At 52.3% G+C, this 25,740-nt stretch overlaps 1 protein-coding gene and 1 non-coding gene across 4 annotated transcripts in view; both read right to left on the bottom strand.

Moving 5' to 3' along the window:
* Positions 1–2,433, bottom strand: part of Shc (SHC-adaptor protein) — a 221,206-nt gene extending 218,773 nt beyond the window's left edge. For 2 of the 3 annotated variants that reach the window (XM_069324231.1, XM_069324230.1), the window contains exon 1: positions 738–2,433. In XM_069324231.1, the coding sequence (XP_069180332.1) occupies positions 738–792 (55 nt within the window). In that variant the 5' untranslated portion in view covers positions 793–2,433. The remainder of the gene's footprint in view (positions 1–737) is intronic. The other variant, XM_069324229.1, reaches the window with a different exon arrangement.
* Positions 2,434–8,327: 5,894 nt separating this feature from the next.
* LOC123753086 (U6 spliceosomal RNA) lies at positions 8,328–8,434 on the bottom strand. Its single transcript, XR_006772263.1, has one exon. It is a non-coding gene; the product is annotated as a U6 spliceosomal RNA (small nuclear RNA).
* Between the last annotated feature and the right edge of the window lie 17,306 nt (positions 8,435–25,740).

The raw sequence follows: 25,740 nt of genomic DNA on the forward strand, positions 1-25,740 counted from the left end.
TGTCCCCCTCGACCTCTGGCCACAGGTGTCCCCCTCGACCTCTGGCCACAGGTGCCCTCCTCGACCTCTGGCCACAGGTGTCCCCCCTGGACCTCTGGCCACAGGTATCCCCCCTCGACCTCTGGCCACAGGTGTCCCCCTCGACCTCTGGCCACAGGTGTCCCCCCTCGACCTCTGGCCACAGGTGTCCCCCCTCGACCTCTGGCCACAGGTGTCCTCCCTCGACCTCTGGCCACAGGTGTCCCCCTCGACCTCTGGCCACAGATGTCCCCCTCGACCTCTGGCCACAGATATCACCCTCGACCTCTGGCCACAGGTGTCCCCCCTCGACCTCTGGCCACAGATGTCACCCTCGACCTCTGGCCACAGATGTCACCCTCGACCTCTGGCCACAGGTGTCCCCCTCGACCTCTGGCCACAGATGTCACCCTCGACCTCTGGCCACAGGTGTCCCCCTCGACCTCTGGCCACAGGTGTCCCCTCGACCTCTGGCCACAAGAAACCAATCAGGAGCTGGGGACCCATCTGGTGAACCAATCAGGAGCTGGGGACCCATCTGGGGAACCAATCAGGAGCTGGGGACCCATCTGGGGAACCAATCAGGAGCTGGGGACCCATCTGGGGAACCAATCAGGAGCTGAGGAAGCAAGTATGGGAGGCTGGAGAGAAACTGACGTGTTGAAGAAACAAGAAGGAGAAGGAGGAGAAGAAGGAGGTGGAGGAGAGGAAGGTCTTACCGGTAAGCGCGTCGTCATCATCTCTGAGGGAAGTGTACGGACGCAGGGAGAACATCTTGGCCGTCCTCCCCCGCTCCTGCTCCTCACATGTCTCTGGCACCTCACGCTCCAGATTATGCTCCTAGTGTGGCAGTGGTGCCTATATGCTCACTCCCACTCACGCTCCTCCACGGCTATAACACTCACAGTAAAGACAGAGGGGACAACTTTCCGGTTTACACAGCAGAATGATGGTTTTCTATACACTATCACTATACACTGTGTCACTATACACTGTATCACTGGGCTATGTACACTTGCATCTACACAAATATATTTTTTTCCCAACTTGGTGTGAGGGGTCTGGGCTCACTCAAAGGGTGAGTGGCCCCTGGTGAGGACCTCCAGTCACTAGGGGCTGCGGGGTGAGTGACCCCCTAATGTGAGGGGTGAGGAAGGGTCTTTGGTCAATGAGGACCCCACCCATCCTCAGCACACACACACCTGCGGTCACCTGCACCACCACAATACCCACTCCCCAGGTGTAACCCGCCAGGTTACACCCACCTCCTGGCACCTGTTTCTCTTACCCCCACAGGCAAGGAGGCTCCAACACACCTGCGCTTGCCATCACCCTGGGGGGAGAGAGGGGGGGGTCACACACACACGTGTTGCAGGTGTTATCCTTGGGGAGGGCACGTGTTGCAGGTGTTATCCTTGGGGAGGGCACGTGTTGCAGGTGTTATCCTTGGGGAGGGCACGTGTTGCATGTGTTATCCTTGGGGAGGGCACGTGTTGCATGTGTTATCCTTGGGGAGGGCACGTGTTGCAGGTGTTATCCTTGGGGAGGGCACGTGTTGCAGGTGTTATCCTTGGGGAGGGCACGTGTTGCAGGTGTTATCCTGAGGGGGGGACAGGTGTCGCAGGTGTTATTCTACCTCAACACAGCTCCAGCCACCGGCTCTCCACCGGCGTCTAGCACATCACAACTGTTTTCCGTCTGCAATTCATGGCCAGGTGACTTGCCTCGGGGCGTGTGTGGTGGTGGTGGTGGTGGTGGTGGTGGTGGTGGTGGTGGTAGTGGGCAGTGTTGGCGGCGGTGGTGGTGATGGGGAGGCCAATCACCCGCTGGTGGTAGTGGTGGTGGTGGTAGGAGGGGGTGGTGGGGGGGTTTTAGAGGGCGGCGTGAAATGCAGCCTCACCCGCAGATGGTGGTGGTGGTGGTGGTGGTGGTGGTGGCGTGTGGTGGTGGTGCTGGTGGTGATAGTAATGTTGGTGATGACACAGCGTTTTGCATTAGTGGAGGAAACTGGCGTGGTGCCAAGGGGAGAGAGAGGGGCGGACCTGCAGCAGAGTGGTGATGGTGGTAGTGGTGGTAGTGGTGGTGGTGGTGGTGGGCTACACCACACACACTGGCCTGAGGCTGACACCAGCCCCCCCACACCCCCTCACTCCCCACCACAGTGAGCCATCATGCCCGGCCACCACTCACACACTGCGCCCTCTGACCCCGGCGCAGCCGAGGTCACGGCGGGATGACCTTGGCTGAGGACGCTCAACCACCCGAGGTCACACTCAACCACCACCTGCACTTGTTGTTGTTGCTCCTCCTCCACAACCACCACTCTAACAGCCGCTCACAGATGGACGAGTGGGCTGGGTGTATGGGAGAGAGGGAGGTAGGGCAGGGTGAGAGGAGGGAGGGCAGGGTTAGAGGGGGGAGGGAGGGAGGGAGGGGTGAGGGAGGGGTGAGGGAGGGGGGCGGGGAAGGTCAGACGAGGGTGACCCCGGAGGTCAGGTGTTCGTGGTTATTCTGTACCTTTCTCCTGCAGGCGAGCGCGCGCGGGAGCGCCCCTCACTACTCTCCTCAGCTCTCACATGACAGAGCAAGTGACACTCTCCCCAGCACCGGAGAGAGAGCAGAGGGCCGCGCCTCTACTCCACCACTTCACTCTCACGCCTCCACTACAAATCGGATCATTCACAGTAGTTTTACATCATTAGAAACACTGGATTTCTGCGTCACTGTGCACCGTACATCATCACGCCGCAGCTATCACCGTGCCAAGCATCACTTGCGCTCGCGACACTCGCGGTCAACCTGGCGGGGAGGCCAGCGAGTGGCGGCACTCAGGTAGGGCGCGAGTGGCGGCAGGCAGGAGCAGTGAGCCCCTACAAGGTGGTGGCAAGTGTGGCTGGCTCCAGGGTGTGAGAGCCACTACAGCAGCACACGTGAGGCAGGGTCGTGGTGGTGGTGGTGGGTCGTCCAACGATCTCATGTGGTGGTGGTAAAGAGCCCTCCCTACATGGTGGCGCGGCTAGGCCGGCAGGCAGACAGACAGGCAGGAGGCTGACTGGCTGGCTGGCTGGTTGGCTAGGTGGCTAGGGGCTGGGACGCACACACACACATACACGCGCGCGCATACACACACACACACGCACTCACACCACAGTCGACTCACCTTCACTGATGCCCCCCCACCCACCCACCCTCTCTGGCGGTCGCTCAACCTCCCCCCCTTCTCTCTACCTCCCCCCCCCCCCACACACAAATACCTTCACCACACCACCCTGCGCCACACTGCGCCACACCACCCAAAGCACATGCCAGGCAAAACAGCTGACAAACTCACCTAAGAGTTCCCGACGCGATCAATCAACCTTGCGGATCGCGCAGCGGTCATATTTACCGCGCTATCTGGCAACTCTGCCCTCCCCCCCCCCTCCCTCCCCCACTGACGGCGATGCCGAGTGGAGAAACTTTAATCTTTTTTTCTCTCTCCCACAGTAAATTAACGACCCATTACTCCCATTACTCCCACCACACCCTTACCTGCGTCTCGGCTCCATTCTCATTTCACCTCAACTCTAATACACAAAGCAGAATGAAATTACCCATTCAAATACAAAATACAAAAAAGTTGAAAAATATCATTACTTGTCAACTCTTACCTCCGTGTCGACTGCATAGTTGCCAGACAGACACAAGAAGTAAGCGAGTCTAGGTTGACTTGTGCTTGTCAAAGCACTTCCCAATCAGCCATCAAGGAGTTTCTGGCACTCCTAAACGTAAACTTGTCTCCATTCATAATGATGTTTACGCGGGAACGCATAATCTAACCCCCCCCCCCCAAAAAAAAAAAATATTGCGTAAAATATGGAACAACCGGCAACTCTGACCTCCCCACGCACCCAACACACACACATTCTTGCCTTGAACACACACACACACACACACACACACACACACACACACACACACACACACACACACACACACACACACACACACACACACACACACACACACACACACACACCTCTCCATTCATAATTTGCTCTTCCTCCGATCACAGCATTTAATTCTCGCTGGAATTCTTGCCATACGCGGTCGCCTGCCAGCACCCCCACCCCCATCCCCACCCCAAACACACACACCACGGCAAAAATTCATTCATTTGGCCACAGAAGGCGGCGGCGGAAGCAGCAGCAGCAGTAGCGGCGGCGGCAGCAGCAGCAGCAGCGGCGGCGGCGGCGGCGGCGGCAGCGGCGGCGGCAGCAGCAGCAGCAGCGGCTTCTCAATTCGCCCATTGAAGCGGCTGTCCCATTCAGCTTAAGGAGAAATGGTGGGCGGTACGCATGCGCACGTTTTGATTCAGCCCGGCATGTCATTCACAACCTGGTGCACTCCCCCCCCCCCCACCTCCCTCCCCCCCTTACTGGTATACCTGTTGTATACCTCAGGTATACCTCGCTAAACAATATATATATATATATATATATATATATATATATATATATATATATATATATATATATATATATAAAACCCTATCCGGTATATCTGATATGTCTACTGTTTTGCTGCGCGGGTATATGACGCATACCCAAGTGTGTGTATATCTAGCTATATACACACAAAACATTCCACTCACAGGGACACCCCACTCACAGGGACACCCCACTCACAGCGACACCCTCACTCACAGGGACACCCCACTCACAGGGACACCCCACTCACAGGGACACCCCCACTCACAGAGACACCCCACTCACAGAGACACCCCCACTCACAGGGACACCCCCACTCACAGGGACACCCCACTCACAGCGACACCCCACTCACAGGGACACCCCCACTCACAGCGACACCCCCACTCACAGGGACACCCCCACTCACAGCGACACCCCACTCACAGCGACACCCCCACTCACAGCGACACCCCCACTCACAGCGACACCCCACTCACAGGGACACCCCCACTCACAGGGACACCCCCACTCACAGGGACACCCCACTCACAGGGACACCCCACTCACAGCGACACCCCCACTCACAGCGACACCCCACTCACAGCGACACCCCCACTCACAGGGACACCCCCACTCACAGGGACACCCCACTCACAAGGACACCCCACTCACAAGGACACCCCACTCACAAGGACACCCCACTCACAGCTACACCCCACTCACAGCGACACCCCACTCACAGCGACACCCCACTCACAGCGACACCCCACTCACAGCGACACCCCCACTCACAGGGACACCCCCACTCACAGGGACACCCCACTCACAGGGACACCCCACTCACAGCGACACCCTCACTCACAGGGACACCCCACTCACAGGGACACCCCACTCACAGGGACACCCCCACTCACAGAGACACCCCACTCACAGAGACACCCCCACTCACAGGGACACCCCCACTCACAGCGACACCCCACTCACAGCGACACCCCACTCACAGCGACACCCCCACTCACAGGGACACCCCCACTCACAGCGACACCCCACTCACAGCGACACCCCCACTCACAGCGACACCCCCACTCACAGCGACACCCCCACTCACAGGGACACCCCCACTCACAGGGACACCCCCACTCACAGGGACACCCCACTCACAGGGACACCCCACTCACAGCGACACCCCCACTCACAGCGACACCCCACTCACAGCGACACCCCCACTCACAGGGACACCCCCACTCACAGGGACACCCCACTCACAAGGACACCCCACTCACAAGGACACCCCACTCACAAGGACACCCCACTCACAAGGACACCCCACTCACAGCGACACCCCACTCACAGCGACACCCCACTCACAGCGACACCCCACTCACAGCGACACCCCCACTCACAGGGACACCCCCACTCACAGGGACACCCCACTCACAAGCACACCCCACTCACAAGGAAACCCCACTCACAAGGACACCCCACTCACAGGGACACCCCCACTCACAGCGACACCCCACTCACAAGGCCACCCCACTCACAAGGACACCCCACTCACAGCGACACCCCACTCACAAGGACACCCCACTCACAGCGACACCCCACTCACAGCGACACCCCCACTCACAGGGACACCCCCACTCACAGGGACACCCCACTCACAAGGACACCCCACTCACAAGGACACCCCACTCACAAGGACACCCCACTCACAGGGACACCCCCACTCACAGCGACACCCCACTCACAGGGACACCCCCACTCACAAGGACTCCCCCACTCACAGCGACACCCCCACTCACAGGAACACCCCCACTCACAGGGACACCCCATTCACAGGGACACCCCACTCACAAGGACACCCCACTCACAAGGACACCCCACTCACAGGGACACCCCCACTCACAGCGACACCCCACTCACAGCGACACCCCCACTCACAGCGACACCCCCACTCACAGGGACACCCCCACTCACAGGGACACCCCACTCACAGGGACACCCCACTCACAAGGACACCCCACTCACAAGGACACCCCACTCACAAGGACACCCCACTCACAAGGACACCCCACTCACAAGGACACCCCACTCACAAGGACACCCCACTCACAAGGACACCCCACTCACAAGGACACCCCACTCACAAGGACACCCCACTCACAGTGACACCCCACTCACAAGGACTCCCCCACTCACAGCGACACCCCACTCACAGCGACACCCCACTCACAGCGAGACCCCCACTCACAGCGACACCCCCACTCACAGGGACACCCCCACTCACAGGGACACCCCCACTCACAGGGACACCCCACTCACAGGGACACCCCACTCACAAGGACACCCCACTCACAAGGACACCCCACTCACAAGGACTCCCCCACTCACAGCGACACCCCCACTCACAGGGACACCCCCCACTCACAGGGACACCCCACTCACAGGGACACCCCCACTCACAGGGACACCCCCACTCACAGCGACACCCCACTCACAGCGACACCCCACTCACAGCGACACCCCCACTCACAGGGCCACCCCCACTCACAAGGCCACCCCACTCACAAGGCCACCCCACTCACAAGGCCACCCCCACTCACAAGGCCACCCCCACTCACAAGGCCACCCCACTCACAAGGCCACCCCACTCACAAGGCCACCCCACTCACAAGGCCACCCCACTCACAAGGCCACCCCACTCACAAGGCCACCCCACTCACAAGGCCACCCCACTCACAAGGCCACCCCACTCACAGGGACACCCCCACTCACAGCGACACCCCACTCACAGCGACACCCTACTCACAGCGACACCCCACTCACAGGGACACCCCCACTCACAGCGACACCCCACTCACAGGGACACCCCCACTCACAGGGACACACCCCACTCACAGGGACACCCCACTCACAGCGACACCCCCACTCACAGCGACACCCCACTCACAGGGACACCCCCACTCACAGGGACACCCCCACTCACAGCGACACCCCACTCACAGGGACACCCCCACTCACAGCGACACCCCACTCACAGGGACACCCCCACTCACAGGGACACACCCCACTCACAGGGACACCCCCACTCACAGGGACACACCCCACTCACAGGGACACACCCCACTCACAGGGACACACCCCACTCACAGCGACACCCCACTCACAGGGACACCCCCACTCACAGGGACACACCCCACTCACAGGGACACCCCACTCACAGCGACACCCCACTCACAGGTATACAAGGTATAATGAGACACAAGCCGGCATCGTAGTACACAATTAACACCGCCCACGCCCCCCCCCCCTATACGACGTAGTAGTACCATAGCCTCAGAAGTTAATGAATGGCTGCATGTGACGTCACTCCGGCAGGGTTTATGAACGGGCTCGTACGCCACGTCAACACAAATGCTGTTTGCCGCCAGTTTCGGATTTTCTCATTGGTCGATTGCACTGGTGTGTGTGTGTGTGTGTGTGTGTGTGTGTGTGTGTGTGTGTGTGTGTGTGTGTGTGTGTGTGTGTGTGTGTGTGTGTGTGTGTGTGTGTGTGTGTGTGTGTGTTTACTAGTTGTGTTTACTAGTTGTGTTTTTGCGGGGGTTGAGCGTTGCTCTTTCGGCCCGCCTCTCAACTGTCAATCAACTGTTTACTATTTTTTTTTCCACACCACACACACACACACACCAGGAAGCAGCCCGTGACAGCTGACTAACTCCCAGGTACCTATTTACTGCTAGGTAACAGGGGCACTTAGGGTGAAAGAAACTTTGCCCATTTGTTTCTGCCTCGTGCGGGAATCGAACCCGCGCCACAGAATTACGAGTCCTGCGCGCTATCCACCAGGCTACGAGGCCCCAAAATGTGGAACGCTTCACGATTTTGCGTGTCATCCTTGCGCAGGGGCCATGCTAATCTTCTCTGTATCGTTCCAATTTTAGTATATGTACTGCCGAAGCGAGTGTGAGTGTGAGTGTGTGTGTGTGTGTGTGTGTGTGTGTGTGTGTGTGTGTGTGTGTGTGTGTGTGTGTGTGTGTGTGTGTGTGTGTGTGTGTGTGTGGAGGGGGAGGGGTGGAATGCAATATTCAATTGCATATGTGGAGGGTCCAAAATGGCTCCTTAAAAATGCCATTTTTTCTCTTCTCTGAGGCCATTAGAGAAGCCTCTTGGCTAGCCAGAATTGGGCTAGCCTCATCAACCTTTGTAGGGTGACTGGTCTAGGTCTGGGGATCATCATAGGTGGAGCTTCGTGCCATACAACTTAGCCCAGTAAACTGGTGCAGCTCTACATACAACCCAGTTTACTGTAGAATAATGACTGGTAGAGCACCATTTGGTTAGGTTTCCTGTAACTAGTCAATGTATTTTGATCTTTTCAAATTTTCCATTCGGCTGCTCAACCATTCCCATCTCCCCCTATTCCCCCCCATTTCCTACTCTCACCCCCCCCTCTCTCCCGTTATGCCCCCTTTACTTGACCATTTCCCTCTCTTTCTCACCATTTCACCCTTTCCCTAACCATTTCTCCCCTTGTCCCCCACTTTCCCTAACCATTTCTCCCCTTGTCCCCCACTTTCCCTAACCATTTCTCCCCTTGTCCCCCACTTTCCCTAACCATTTCTCCCCTTGTCCCCCACTTTCCCTAACCATTTCTCCCCTTGTCCCCCACTTTCCCTAACCATTTCTCCCCTTGTCCCCCACTGTCCCTAACCATTTCTCCCCTTGCCCCCACTTTCCCTAACCATTTCTCCCCTTGCCCCCACTGTCCCTAACCATTTCTCCCCTTGCCCCCACTTTCCCTAACTATTTCTCCCCTTGCCCCCACTTTCCCTAACCATTTCTCCCCTTGCCCCCACTTTCCCTAACCATTTCTCCCCTTGCCCCCACTTTCCCTAACCATTTCTCCCCTTGCCCCCACTTTCCCTAACCATTTCTCCCCTTGCCCCCACTGTCCCTAACCATTTCCTTCCCTAAACATACCCCCCCCCTCTCTCTCTCTCTCTCTCTTGCCCATTCTTAACAATTTCACCTCCTATCCCCTACTTACTTCCGGTCCGCAGCCTAACTATTCTTCTCGTGTCATCAGATATTCGGCCCCATTCCCCCCCTCTCATGACCCATCCCTCCCCCCCTCTCATGACCCATCCCTCCCCCCCTCTCATGGCCCATCCCTTCCCCCCTCTCATGGCCCATCCCTCCCCCCCCCTCTCATGGCCCATCCCCCCCCTCTCATGGACCATCCCTCCCCCCCCTCTCATGGCCCATCCCTCCCCCCCTCTCATGGCCCATCCCCCCCCCTCTCATGGCCCATCCCTCCCCCCCTCTCATGGCCCATCCCTTCCCCCCTCTCATGACCCATCCCTCCCCCCTCTCATGGCCCATCCCTCCACCCTCTCATGGCCCATCCCTCCCCCCCTTCTCATGACCCATCCCTCCACCCTCTCATGGCCCATCCCTCCCCCCTCTCATGGCCCATTACTCTCCACTTCCACCCACTCGCCGATCTATAATTAAATCTGGGACGGCGATGGGTGAGGTGGGAGGGATGGGTGGGACAGTATTTATGGGACGGAGAGATAGTGAGGGAGGGAGATAAAGATATGAAGGAAGGGGGGGGGAGATAGTGAGAGGAGGGGGGGGAGAGAGATGTCGAGGGGGGAAAAGATAACCAAAGGGGCTTGGGGGGATGATTTTGGTCAGAAATCATCTCAAGATAACCTCAAGATGATGTTCGGAAGGTGGGGGACCAGGAGCTTGACTCGACCTTGCAAGCACAGCTAGGTCAGTACATTTTTCATTGATCAACCAAGTCTCCTGAAATGATTGTATTGGTACTTTCTGATGGTCCATCACTACACATTGGTACTTTCTGATGGTCCATCACTACACATTGGTACTTTCTGGTGGTCCATCACTACACATTGGTACTTTCTGGTGGTCCATCACTACATATTGGTACTTTCTGGTGGTCCATCACTACATATTGGTACTTTCTGGTGGTCCATCACTACATATTGGTACTTTCTGGTGGTCCATCACTACATATTGGTACTTTCTGGTGGTCCATCACTACATATTGGTACTTTCTGGTGGTCCATCACTACATATTGGTACTTTCTGGTGGTCCATCACTATATATTGGTACTTTCTGGTGGTCCATCACTATATATCGGTACTTTCTGGTGGTCCATCACTACATATTGGTACTTTCTGGTGGTCCATCACTACACATTGGTACTTTCTGGCGGTCCATCACTACATATTGGTACTTTCTGGTGGTCCATCACTACACATTGGTACTTTCTGGTGGTCCATCACTACATATTGGTACTTTCTGGTGGTCCATCACTATATATTGGTACTTTCTGGTGGTCCATCACTACACATTGGTACTTTCTGGTGGTCCATCACTATATATTGGTACTTTCTGGTGGTCCATCACTACATATTGGTACTTTCTGGCGGTCCATCACTACATATTGGTACTTTCTGGTGGTCCATCACTACACATTGGTACTTTCTGGCGGTCCATCACTACATATTGGTACTTTCTGGTGGTCCATCACTACACATTGGTACTTTCTGGTGATCCATCACTACACATTGGTACTTTCTGGTGGTCCATCACTATATATTGGTACTTTCTGGTGGTCCATCACTATATATTGGTACTTTCTGGTGGTCCATCACTACATATTGGTACTTTCTGGTGGTCCATCACTACATATTGGTACTTTCTGGTGGTCCATCACTACACATTGGTACTTTCTGGTGGTCCATCACTACACATTGGTACTTTCTGGCGGTCCATCACTACATATTGGTACTTTCTGGTGGTCCATCACTACACATTGGTACTTTCTGGTGGTCCATCACTACATATTGGTACTTTCTGGTGGTCCATCACTATATATTGGTACTTTCTGGTGGTCCATCACTACACATTGGTACTTTCTGGTGGTCCATCACTATATATTGGTACTTTCTGGTGGTCCATCACTATATATTGGTACTTTCTGGTGGTCCATCACTATATATTGGTACTTTCTGGTGGTCCATCACTATATATTGGTACTTTCTACCAAATATTTACTCAAGTGAACTGTGTTGGTAAACAGTTTAGACCCCCCTAGTGTGTGCAGACATGTCACAATAACGGGGCTCAGGATTACAGACGCACAGCACATAAGTTTGAAGATGAAGATCTCAAGACGTTTCGATCCCTACTGGACCATCAAGACGTTTCGATCCCTTACTGGACCCTCAAGACGTTTCGATCCCTACTGGACCCTCAAGACGTTTCGATCCCTTACTGGACCCTCAAAACGTTTCGACCCCTACTGGACCCTCAAGACGTTTCGACTCCCTACTGGACCCCTCAAGACGTTTCGATCCCTACTGGACCCTCAAGACGTTTCGATCCCTTACTGGACCCTCAAAACGTTTCGACCCCTACTGGACCCTCAAGACGTTTCGACCCCCTACTGGACCCTCAAGCCGTTTCGACCCCTACTGGATCCTCAAGACGTTTCGACCCCTACTGGATCCTGAAGACGTTTCGACCCCTACTGGGCCCTCAAGACGTTTCGACCCCTACTGGACCCTCAAGACGTTTCGACCCCTACTGGACCCTCAAGACGTTTCGACCCCTACTGGACCCTCAAGACGTTTCGACCCCCTACTGGACCCTCAAGACGTTTCGACCCCTACTGGACCCTCAAGACGTTTCGACCCCTACTGGACCCTCAAGACGTTTCGACCCTCTACTGAACCCTCAAGACGTTTCGACCCCTACTGGACCCTCAAGACGTTTCGACCCCTACTGGACCATCAAGACGTTTCGACCCCTACTGGACCCTCAAGACGTTTCGACCCCCTACTGGACCCTCAAGACGTTTCGACCCCTACTGGACCCTCAAGACGTTTCGACCCCTACTGGACCCTCAAGACGTTTCGACCCCCTACTGGACCCTCAAGACGTTTCGACCCCTACTGGACCCTCAAGACGTTTCGACCCCTACTGGACCCTCAAGACGTTTCGACCCCTACTGGACCCTCAAGACGTTTCGACCCCTACTTGACCCTCAAGACGTTTCGACCCCTACTGGACCCTCAAGACGTTTCGACCCCCTACTGGACCCTCAAGACGTTTCGACCCCTACTGGACCCTCAAGACGTTTCGACCCCTACTGGACCCTCAAGACGTTTCGACCCCTACTGGACCCTCAAGACGTTTCGACCCCTACTGGACCCTCAAGACGTTTCGACCCCTACTGGACCATTATCAACGCTTGTAATGGCAAGAAGGCAAAAATATAAGGTGTAGAGGCAGAAATAGAGTGAGATAAATAAAGAAGGTAAGAACAGGAATAAGGAATAAGCACCAGAAAATGTGAGAAAGTTAAGAAAGTAGACAAGATATAATGAAGAAAACTCCAGGTGGGTAAAATGCCAAGAAGAACAGAACTAACAACATGTGAGAAAGAGCGGGAAGGGAAGATACATAAAGAAGAGAATGTAGATAAAGGGAACATAGATAAAGGGAACATAGATAAAGGGAACATAGATAAAGGGAACATAGATAAAGGGAACATAAAGGGAACAGATAAAGAAGAGAACGTAGTTAAAGCTTCAGTCAGGTCACGTTTGTTTAGAAGGTTAGAGCATTTAAGGGCGTGTTGTGGAAGGCGAACCTCACCACCAAAAGTCAGGGAGGGGGGGGGGGTCACTGTCATGAACACGGGAGGTCACCCCCACAACCCATCAGAACAGGAACAGAACACGGGAGGTCACCCCTACAACCCATCAGAACAGGAATAGAACACGGGAGGTCACCCCCACAACCCATCAGAACAGGTACAGAACACGGGAGGTCACCCCCACAACCCATCAGAACAGGTACAGAACATGGGAGGTCACCCCCTTACAACCCATCAGAACAGGAACAGAACACGGGAGGTCACCCCCACAACCCATCAGAACAGGTACAGAACACGGGAGGTCACCCCCACAACCCATCAGAACAGGTACAGAACATGGGAGGTCACCCCCTTACAACCCATCAGAACAGGAACAGAACACGGGAGGTCACCCCCACAACCCATCAGAACAGGTACAGAACACGGGAGGTCACCCCCACAACCCATCAGAACAGGTACAGAACATGGGAGGTCACCCCCTTACAACCCATCAGAATAGGAACAGAACACGGGAGGTCACCCCCACAACCCATCAGAACAGGTACAGAACACGGGAGGTCACCCCCACAACCCATCAGAACAGGTACAGAACACGGGAGGTCACCCCTACAACCCATCAGAACAGGAACAGAACACGGGAGGTCACCCCCACAACCCATCAGAACAGGAACAGAACACGGGAGGTCACCCCTACAACCCATCAGAACAGGTACAGAACACGGGAGGTCACCCCTACAACCCATCAGAACAGGTACAGAACACGGGAGGTCACCCCTACAACCCATCAGAACAGGAACAGAACACGGGAGGTCACCCCCACAACCCATCAGAACAGGAACAGAACACGGGAGGTCACCTCTACAACCCATCAGAACAGGTACAGAACACGGGAGGTCACCCCTACAACCCATCAGAACAGGTACAGAACACGGGAGGTCACCCCTACAACCCATCAGAACAGGTACAGAACACGGGAGGTCACCCCTACAACCCATCAGAACAGGAACAGAACACGGGAGGTCACCCCCACAACCCATCAGAACAGGAACAGAACACGGGAGGTCACCCCTACAACCCATCAGAACAGGTACAGAACACGGGAGGTCACCCCTACAACCCATCAGAACAGGAACAGAACACGGGAGGTCACCCCTACAACCCATCCGAACAGGTACAGAACACGGGAGGTCACCCCTACAACCCATCAGAACAGGTACAGAACACGGGAGGTCACCCCTACAACCCATCAGAACAGGAACAGAACACGGGAGGTCACCCCTACAACCCATCAGAACAGGAACAGAACACGGGAGGTCACCCCCACAACCCATCAGAACAGGAACAGAACACGGGAGGTCACCCCTACAACCCATCAGAACAGGTACAGAACACGGGAGGTCACCCCTACAACCCATCAGAACAGGAACAGAACACGGGAGGTCACCCCCACAACCCATCAGAACAGGAACAGAACACGGGAGGTCACCCCTACAACCCATCAGAACAGGTACAGAACACGGGAGGTCACCCCTACAACCCATCAGAACAGGAACAGAACACGGGAGGTCACCCCTACAACCCATCAGAACAGGTACAGAACACGGGAGGTCACCCCTACAACCCATCAGAACAGGTACAGAACACGGGAGGTCACCCCTACAACCCATCAGAACAGGAACAGAACACGGGAGGTCACCCCTACAACCCATCAGAACAGGAACAGAACACGGGAGGTCACCCCTACAACCCATCAGAACAGGAACAGAACACGGGAGGTCACCCCCACAACCCATCAGAACAGGTACAGAACACGGGAGGTCACCCCCACAACCCATCAGAACAGGTACAGAACACGGGAGATCACCCCTACAACCCATCAGAACAGGTACAGAACACGGGAGGTCACCCCTACAACCCATCAGAACAGGAACAGAACACGGGAGGTCACCCCCACAACCCATCAGAACAGGTACAGAACACGGGAGGTCACCCCCACAACCCATCAGAACAGGTACAGAACACGGGAGATCACCCCTACAACCCATCAGAACAGGTACAGAACACGGGAGGTCACCCCTACAACCCATCAGAACAGGAACAGAACACGGGAGGTCACCCCCACAACCCATCAGAACAGGTACAGAACACGGGAGGTCACCCCCACAACCCATCAGAACAGGTACAGAACACGGGAGGTCACCCCCACAACCCATCAGAACAGGTACAGAACACGGGAGGTCACCCCCACAACCCATCAGAACAGGTACAGAACACGGGAGGTCACCCCCACAACCCATCAGAACAGGTACAGAACACGGGAGGTCACCCCCACAACCCATCAGAACAGGTACAGAACACGGGAGGTCACCCCCACAACCCATCAGAACAGGTACAGAACACGGGAGGTCACCCCCACAACCCATCAGAACAGGTACAGAACACGGGAGGTCACCCCCACAACCCATCAGAACAGGTACAGAACACGGGAGGTCACCCCCACAACCCATCAGAACAGGTACAGAACACGGGAGGTCACCCCTACAACCCATCAGAACAGGTACAGAACACGGGAGGTCACCCCCACAACCCATCAGAACAGGTACAGAACACGGGAGGTCACCCCCACAACCCATCAGAACAGGTACAGAACACGGGAGGTCACCCCTACAACCCATCAGAACAGGTACAGAACACGGGAGGTCACCCCCACAACCCATCAGAACAGGTACAGAACACGGGAGGTCACCCCACAACCCATCAGAACAGGTACAGAACACGGGAGGTCACCCCCACAACCCATCAGAACAGGTACAGAACACGGGAGGTCACCCCCACAACCCATCAGAACAGGTACAGAACACGGGAGGTCACCCCTACAACCCATCAGAACAGGTACAGAACACGGGAGGTCACCCCTACAACCCATCAGAACAGGTACAGAACACGGGAGGTCACCCCCACAACCCATCAGAACAGGTACAGAACACGGGAGGTCACCCCCACAACCCATCAGAACAGGTACAGAACACGGGAGGTCACCCCACAACCCATCAGAAACAATGAACAATATATAAATAAAAAGATAATTACAATTACAAAAATGACTCATGTACACCTAAAGGTATTATTTACACGTGTAGGGCGGCGTACACACACACACACACACACACACACACACACACACACACACACACACACACACACACACACACACACACACACACACACACACACACACACAACACACACACAACACACACACACACACACACACACACACACACACACACACACACACACACACACACACACACACACACACACACACACACACACACGCACATTCTCGAGGGTGAGGGAGGGTGGTCACGTTGCGCCACGCTCGTCAATAAGGCTTTATATCTCGGGACATCAGAGGGATACACGGGAAATTCGGTGTTCAGTGATAATACAAAGTGCAACACGCCATTTTGAAACTAGAAAACTTATGGATAGTGTCCGATAGTGCATATTAGACAAGATCAGGGGTACGACATCTGTGCCAGGACAAGCAGGGCCACTGCATGGTCAGAGTGTACACAACTAGATGTGATAGTGAAGATCATAACAAATAGTGAATAGGATAGTGAAGAAGTGATTCTGAACGTGGAGTATTGAACTATATCGGTGCTAAGAGGAACATGAAGCAGAATACTGGTGATATATAGCGACAAGTTGGAGGGACCTACGCCTGGCAGCGGCGTGGATGGAGACAGCAGGCCTACACACCACTGTCAACAGTACTTAACACCTGTTTGTGCTGCGGGATGTTTTGAATTGGCGGTAAGGTAAGGCCTCTCACAAAGTCAGTCAGTCAATTGGTGTACAGTGTTATTGCTTTTTAATAGTTAGTCTTGGATATAAGTTAACAAACTGAAACGAATATCAAGGGAAATGTGCGGCTCATGTGGGAACTAGTTTTCTGACACCCAAGTGTGAAAAACACTCCGCCCTACACCGAGACAACTCTTCCCCCCCTTCTCTCACCCCCACCCCCTCCCACCAGAGCAACAACAGTACACACACGGCCTCCCAACCATATGGTCCACATATAACCTTCTTTGAACTTTGAACTTTGTAACACAGCATCAACATGGATTCAGGGATGGCAGGTCCTGCCTCACAGGGTTACTTGAATTCTACGACCAGGCAAAAAAATAAGGCAAGAAAGAGAAGGGTGGGCAGACTGCATATTTTTGGATTGTCAGAAAGCCTTTGATACAGTGCCACACAAGAGCCTAGTGCGAAAGTTGGAGATGCAGGCTGGAGTGAAAGGGAAGGTACTCCGGTGGATAGAGGAGTACCTAAGCAACAGGAGACAACGAGTCTGTGTGAGGGGTGAGGTCTCAGATTGGCGAGACGTTACAAGTGGAGTCCCGCAGGGGTCAGTCCTTGGACCTATACTGTTTCTGGTATATGTAAATGATCTCCCAGAGGGTATAGATTCGTTCCTCTCAATGTCTGCCGACGATGCAAAAATTATGAGGAAGATTGAAACAGAGGATGATAGTAGGAGGCTACAAGATGACCTAGATAGACTGAGTGAATGGTCCAACAAATGGCTGTTGAAGTTCAACCCGAGTAAATGCAAAGTAATGAAACTAGGCAGTGGAAACAGGAGGCCAGACACAGGATAAAGAATAGGAGATGAAGTACTTAATGAAACAGACACAGAGAAAGATCTAGGAGTTGATATCACACCAAACCTGTCTCCTGAAGCCCACATAAAGAGAATAACGTCTGCGGCATATGCGAGGCTGGCTAACATCAGAACGGCGTTCAGGAACCTGTGTAAGGAATCATTCAGAATCTTGTACACCACATATGTAAGACCAATCCTGGAGTATGCGGCCCCAGCATGGAGCCCGTACCTTGTCAAGCACAAGACGAAGCTGGAAAAAGTCCAAAGGTATGCTACTAGACTAGTCCCAGAACTAAGAGGCATGAGTTATGAGGAAAGGCTGCGGGAAATGCACCTTATGACACTGGAAGAAAGAAGAGTAAGGGGGGACATGATCACAACCTACAAAATCCTCAGGGGAATCGACCGGGTAAACAAGGATGAACTATTCAACACTGGAGGGACGCGAACAAGGGGACACAGGTGGAAGCTGAGTACCCAAATGAGCCACAGAGACATTAGAAAGAACTTTTTCAGTGTCAGAGTAGTTAGTAAATGGAATGCACTAGGAAGTGATGTGGTGGAGGCTGACTCCATACACAGTTTTAAATGTAGATATGATAGAGCCCAGTAGGCTCAGGAACCTGTACACCAGTTGATTGACAGTTGAGAGGCGGGACCAAAGAGCCAAAACTCAACACCCGCAAGCACAATTAGGTGAGTATATACACACACACACACACTAACCAAACAGGTTCCAGACTCTGTACACCAGTTGATTGGCAGCCGATTGACTGGTACACCAGTACACCAATTGTTTGACGGGGCTAAAGAGCCAACCCCCCCCCCCCCCCCCCCCGCAAGCACAAACTAGGCGAGTACACACGCACACTTAGCACCAATCTATAACAATGGTAGTTAAGACGAACCTCCAAGTTATAGACCCGTCTCACTAACAAGCGTCGTAGTCAAAACTCTAGAAACAATAGTTAAATGGGTTGAACACCAGTGACAAAGAGTATGTATATATATATATATATATATATGTATATATATATATATATATATATATATATATATATATATATATATATATATATATATCGTACCTAGTAGCCAGAACGCACTTCTCAGCCTACTATGCAAGGCCCGTTTTGCCTAATAAGCCAAGTTTTCATGAATTAATTGTTTTTCGACTACCTAACCTACCTAACCTAACCTAACCTGACTTTTTCGGCCACCTAACCTAACCTATTAATATAGGTTAGGTTAGGTTAGGTAGGGTTGGTTAGGTTCGGTCATATATCTTCGTTAATTTTTGCTTAAATAAAAAAAATTGACTTCATACATAATGAAATGGGTAGCTTTATCATTTCATAAGAAAAAAATTAGAGAAAATATAATAATTCATGAAAACTTGGCTTATTAGGCATATCGGGCCTTGCATAGTAGGCTGAGAAGTGCGTTCTGGCTACTAGGTACGACATTATATATCTCTTTATACGACAAAGAGTACTGGGAAGACGGGACACCACGAGCGTAGCGCTCATCCTATACCAACATGAGGCGCTGAGGCAGGGCTCACGAGCTGAAGCTCAACCCTCCAAGCACACTTAGGCAAGCGCGCGCGCACGCACGCACGCACGCGCGCGCACACACATACACACACACACACACACACACACACACACACACACACACACACACACACACACACACACACAAGACTGAGGAGAGCGTGCGCGTGCGACCTGCTGCGCATCGATCCGCCCACCCATTCATCCAAGGGTTCATTCATAGCCTTGTGGACATGGGGGTATTGAAGCACTCGCCCCCCCCCCCGCACGCACGCACGCACGCACGCGCACACACACACACACACACACACACACACACACACACACACACACACACACACACACACACACAGCGGGCCTCGTAGCCTGGTGGATAGCGCACAGGACTCGTAATTCTGTGGCGCGGGTTCGATTCCCGCACGAGGCAGAAACAAATGGGCAAAGTTTCTTTCACCCTAAGTGCCCCTGTTACCTAGCAGTAAATAGGTACCTGGGAGTTAGTCAGCTGTCACGGGCTGCTTCCTGGAGTGTGTGTGTGGTGTGGGGAAAAAAAAAAAAAAAAAAAGTAGTTAGTAAACAGTTGATTGACAGTTGTGAGGCGGGCCGAAAGAGCAAAGCTCAACCCCCGCAAAAAACACAACTAGTAAACACACACACACACACACACACACACACACACACACACACACACACACACACACACACACACACACACACAATACAACTAGGTGAATACACACACATGCATATACACGCGCGCACGCATACACGCGCGCGCACGCATACACGCACGCGCACGCACACACGTACGCACAAACACACGCAAGCACACGCATGGACCAAAGAGCGAGAACTCAACCCCCACAAGCACAACTAGGTAAGTACACGCACACAAAAAAACTGCCAAAAAGCCTTTGATACAGTACCGCGCATGTGACTGCTGTTCAAACTTGAGAGGCAGGCGGGGGTGGGGGGAAAGGCCCTAGCATGGATAAGGAACTACCTAACAGGAAGGAGCCAAAGAGTTACGGTAAGGGGCGAGAAGTCGGACTGGCGAACAGTAACAAGTGGAGTACCACAAGGATCGGTGCTGGGACCAATTCTATTTCTTGTATATGTTAACGACATGTTTACAGGCGTAGAGTCCTACATGTCGATGTTCGCGGATGACGCAAAGTTGATGAGAAGAGTTGTCACAGATGAGGATTGTAGGATCCTCCAAGAGGACCTGAACAGGTTGCAGAGATGGTCAGAGAAATGGCTACTGGAGTTCAACACGAGCAAATGTAAAGTTATGGAAATGGGACTAGGAGATAGGAGAACAAAGGGACAGTACACAATGAAGGGGAACAGCCTACCTGTGACGACGCGAGAAAGAGACCTGGGCGTGGACGTAACACCTAATCTATCTCCTGAGGCACATATAAATAGGATAACGACAGCAGCGTACTCTACACTGGCAAAAGTTAGAACATCATTCAGAAACCTAAGTAAGGAGGCATTTAGGGCGGTTTACACTGCCTACGTGAGGCCAGTCTTAGAGTATGCCGCCTCGTCATGGAGTCCCCATCTGAAGAAGCATATAATGAAACTGGAAAAGGTTCAGAACTGTGCGACGAGGCTTGTCCCAGAGTTACGAGGGATGGGATATGAAGAGCGCCTGAAGGAACTGAATCTTACGACACTAGAAAAAAGAAGGGAGAGAAGAGATATGATAGGGACATATAAAATACTTAGGGAGATTGACAGAGTGGAAATAGACGAAATATTCACATGGAATACTAACAGAACGAGGGGACATGGGTGGAAGCTGGAAACTCAGATGAGTCACAGAGATGTTTGAAAGTTTTCTTTTAGCGTGATAGTGGGAAAATGGAATGCACTTGGGGAACAGGTTGTGGAAGCAAACTCAATTCATAATTTTAAAACCAGGTATGATAGGGAAATGGGACAGGAGTCATTGCTGTAAACAACCGATGGCTGGATAGGCGGGATCCAAGAGTCAATGCTCGATCCTGCAGACACAAGTAGATGAGTACACGCACACACACACACACATCTAGGGTGTCTGGTAGCAGTGGACAGCGCGCGGGGCTCGTAATCCTGCGGCTCGGGTTCGATTCCCGGACTAGGCAGAGACAAATGGGCAGAGTTTCTTTTATCCTGAGTTCCTAGCAGTAAATAGGTACCTGGGAGTTAGACAACTGCTACGGGCTGCTTACTGGAGAAAGGGGTGAAAAAATAGTAACAGTTGATTGATTGACAGTTGAGAGGCGGGCCGACAGAGCAGAGCTCAACTCCCGCAAGCACAACTAGGTGAATACACACACGTGTGTGTGTGTGTGTGTGTGTGTGTGTGTGTGTGTGTGTGTGTGTGTGTGTGAGAGAGTGTGTGTGTGAGTGTGTGTGAGTGTGGAGGAAGAAAAAAAAATAGTAGTTAGTAACAGTTGATTGACAGATGAGAGGCGGGCTGAAAGAGCAGAGCTCAAGCCCCGCAAGCACAACTAGGTGAATACACACACACACACACACACAGACACACACAGACACACACACAGACACAGACACACACACACACACACACACACACACACACACACACACACACACACACACACACACACACAGACACACACACAGACACACACACAGACACACACAGACACACACACACACACACACACACACACACACACACACACACACACACAGACACACACACACACACACACACAGACACAGACACAGACACACACACACACACACACAGACACACACACACAGACACACACACACACACACACACACACACACACACACACACACACACACACACACACACACACACACACACACACAGACACACACACACACACACACACACACACACACACACACACACACACACAGAAGGGAGTGGTTGACAGATGGAATGCATTAGGCAGTGATGTGGTGGAAACTGACTCCATACACAGTTTCAAATGTAAATATAAGAGCCCAGTAGGCTCAGGAACCTGTACATCGATTGACTGACAGTTGAGAGGCGGGACCAAAGAGCCAAAGCTCAACCCCCGCAAGCACAAATAGGTAAACACACACACCCACACCAAGCAAGAACAAGGCGGCCACCCTGAGCCCGCCTCCACCACCTTCAATACCGCCTCTTATAGCTGGGAGCAGACCTTCAACAATTGTAAAAACTGGCAACTGATAGCTAGTTCCGGTCTGTTGGAGGTGGGGGGGGGGGAGAGAAGGGTGAGGGGGGAGAGAGAAGGGGGGAGGGGGGAGAGAGAAGGGGGGGGGGCAGGGAAAACAGGAAGAGGTAGAAGCAGAGTGGAAAAGTGAGTACGAAAGAGAGAGTAGGAGAGGGTTGGGTTGGGGGGGGGGGGTTACCAGGGAGGGGATAAAGAGGGGGGGGCACCAGGGGGGGGGAGGGGAAGCAAACACCAGACATATAGGATATCCGACCACCCACGCACTGCCTGAAGACCAGGTCGATAGTGCCTGTCTGCCTCTCCCCCCCCCTCCCCTCCCCCCAACTACACTAGGGTTCATTAGGAGTGTCATCGCCGTACCTCATGACTTTGTAAACAGAGAGCCGCTATATCCTACACCACATCCTAACATCTACATCGCTTGGAAGATATCCAGTTGTCCTCCAAGTTCCAGATCCCAGTCATCGTGTAGGGAATCCGGACCCCACCCCCCTTATGTTCTTGAGACATGCATGATTCCATTCATACATGTAAACATACCTATACGCGGTTCACTCCCATACATGTATCATTTACGTCCATGATTGAGAAGGTCATAGTCTGACCTCTCCAAGGCCAGACGTTCGGGGCTGCGATCACTAAACTATGCAGGGTGAATCCTCTTGGTGCAGGAACAGACATAGGTCGATTCCATTGGTCCTGTTAATGCGTCGAGAGGAACACTGCAATGCACTTTTTCCGTGGAACACGGAACACGTCAATGCACTGATACAATGAAACACTTCAACGCACTGGTACAATGGAACACAGAACACCAACGCACTGGTACAATGGAACACAGAACACCAACGCACTGGTACAATGGAACACAGAACACCAACGCACTGGTACAATGGAACACAGAACACCAACGCACTGGTACAATGGAACACAGAACACCAACGCACTGGTACAATGGAACACAGAACACCAACGAACTGGTACAATGGAACACAGAACACCAACGCACTGGTACAATGGAACACAGAACACCAACGCACTGGTACAATGGAACACAGAACACCAACGCACTGGTACAATGGAACACACAACACTTCAATGCACTGATGCAAAATACACAGAACATGTCAATGCACTGGTACAATGAAGTAGTGAAATTGAGGACTAAGACCATCCGCGAGAACCTGGGAGTAAGACCATCCGCGAGCACCTGGGATAAGACCATCCACGAGTACCTGGGATTAAGACCATCCGCGAGCACTAGGGAGAGGTGTGCTACGTATGACACACCTGCCCAGGTGAGCGCGGGGGTGATCCATCTAAGCAAGTAAGAGGATTTGTACTGGTGCAATCATCTGGAGGAACCACACCTTCCTTCTCATGACAAGTTTTACAACACATTGAAAGATGATGCGTTATCAGAAAAAGAATATAAGCAGGCCTTAGAAATTTGTTATTAGCCCAAAGTGGCAACATTGGAGATTATCTCGTTCTATATCTCAAAGTAGACACGGGATTGCTGGCGGATGTGTTCACAGTCTGGCGAGATACCATGCTTACTCTCTACAAATTGGACATTTCCCTCTACATTTCTTAACTCTCGTTCGCTTGGGATGTAGTGTCAGACCCAATGTTATACGACTTCGCCAGAATCTGTGAGGGGGGTTTTACCAGTGTGACGAGACAGTACACGAGTGTGGAGAACCAACACATAGGTTTAGATCTAGGTGGTGATAGTAGTTACATCACCTACCTGGGCTTTAACTGTCTATAGGGAGCATGTCTGGCTGAACTGCTCCCTCGAGGTGGGATCCGGAAGCTGTATCACAATGAGTGTGAGGCAATGTTAGAGCAAGGCTTGGAGAATATTACGTGTGATGGACCAAATGTTACTGGGTGTTGTGTGATACATAGCAGGTTAGTCCAGAGGTGCCAAGGATGAATGGCTTAGTTCTTTCTCATGCCTGCATTACACAGGAACACATTTTCCCCTACAGTAAGAATATTCTTACAGAAGAAATGGGATGCCTAAAAAAACACTAAATTAATCGCATCACACCTTCCTTAAAAAGATTACCGGGTTAGTCTGGATTTGTTACAGTTGCTCATGCGTATTGGATTAGAAGTAGCTAAAGTTGACGACATCTACGAATTTGAGCAGGAGACCTACTTTAAAGATTTCATTGTAACCAATGTTCATGAACGAGCCAGTACCAAATGTGCAATAAAAAAAAAAAGCTTTCAAACTTGTATCAAACTCTCTATATGGAAAGAGCCTCACAGATGTTTCTAAATATGGGAACAAACACTATTTGGTCACAGATCGTAGAATTTTCCTGAAACACGCTCCCAACCCTTTCTTCAAGCTTAGTCTGTTGTTAAGTAAAGACTGTGTGATATGCACTATCAAGCAGAAGTCTCTCCTAGTCAACACTCCTACATACCTTGGTAATTACATACCCCAAATTGCTAAGAGATGTCTCTATGAGTTCTGGTACGATGTGGTAAAAGCAGCATATGGGGATAAAGCGAGTCTATTATATACAGACAAAAACTCATCATTAAACTCAACTGTCAGGATGTTTTTGAAGAACTGAATAAGTCTCCTCTCTTTGACTGTATGGATTTTAGCAACTTTCTAGACACACATCCATCCTACTGGAAAGCACGTGAAGGTGAACTAGGTTTGCTCAAGTCAGAAATCGGCTCTAAGATTATTAACCAATTAATTGCTCTTAGACCTAAAACATACACTTTCAACCACACAGGATGGTGAACATACATGTAAGTGTAAAGGGGCTACCTTACCACCTCCAAGAGAAACTCTCACACGACTAATTTCAACACACGCTTGAAACAAACACTTCAAGCAGGTTTGTGTCAAGATCTATACGTAATGTGCAAAGAAAGATCTGTACATGCTGAAGTACATGTAGAGGTTTGTCAGTATTTGATGCTAAACGTTACATTCTAAGCCCAACACAGTCCCTACGGTAAGGGCATCCAGACATCCCAAATAATGATGTTGCCGAGATGGATGTAGAAGTGGATGAGGAGGTAGAAGAAGTATTTATGGAGGATGACGAAGTGATTAGAAGTGGCACAACCGAGGCTTTACCT

The sequence above is a fragment of the Procambarus clarkii genome, chromosome 14, assembly GCF_040958095.1.
Source record: "Procambarus clarkii isolate CNS0578487 chromosome 14, FALCON_Pclarkii_2.0, whole genome shotgun sequence".
Lineage (NCBI taxonomy): Eukaryota > Metazoa > Arthropoda > Malacostraca > Decapoda > Cambaridae > Procambarus > Procambarus clarkii.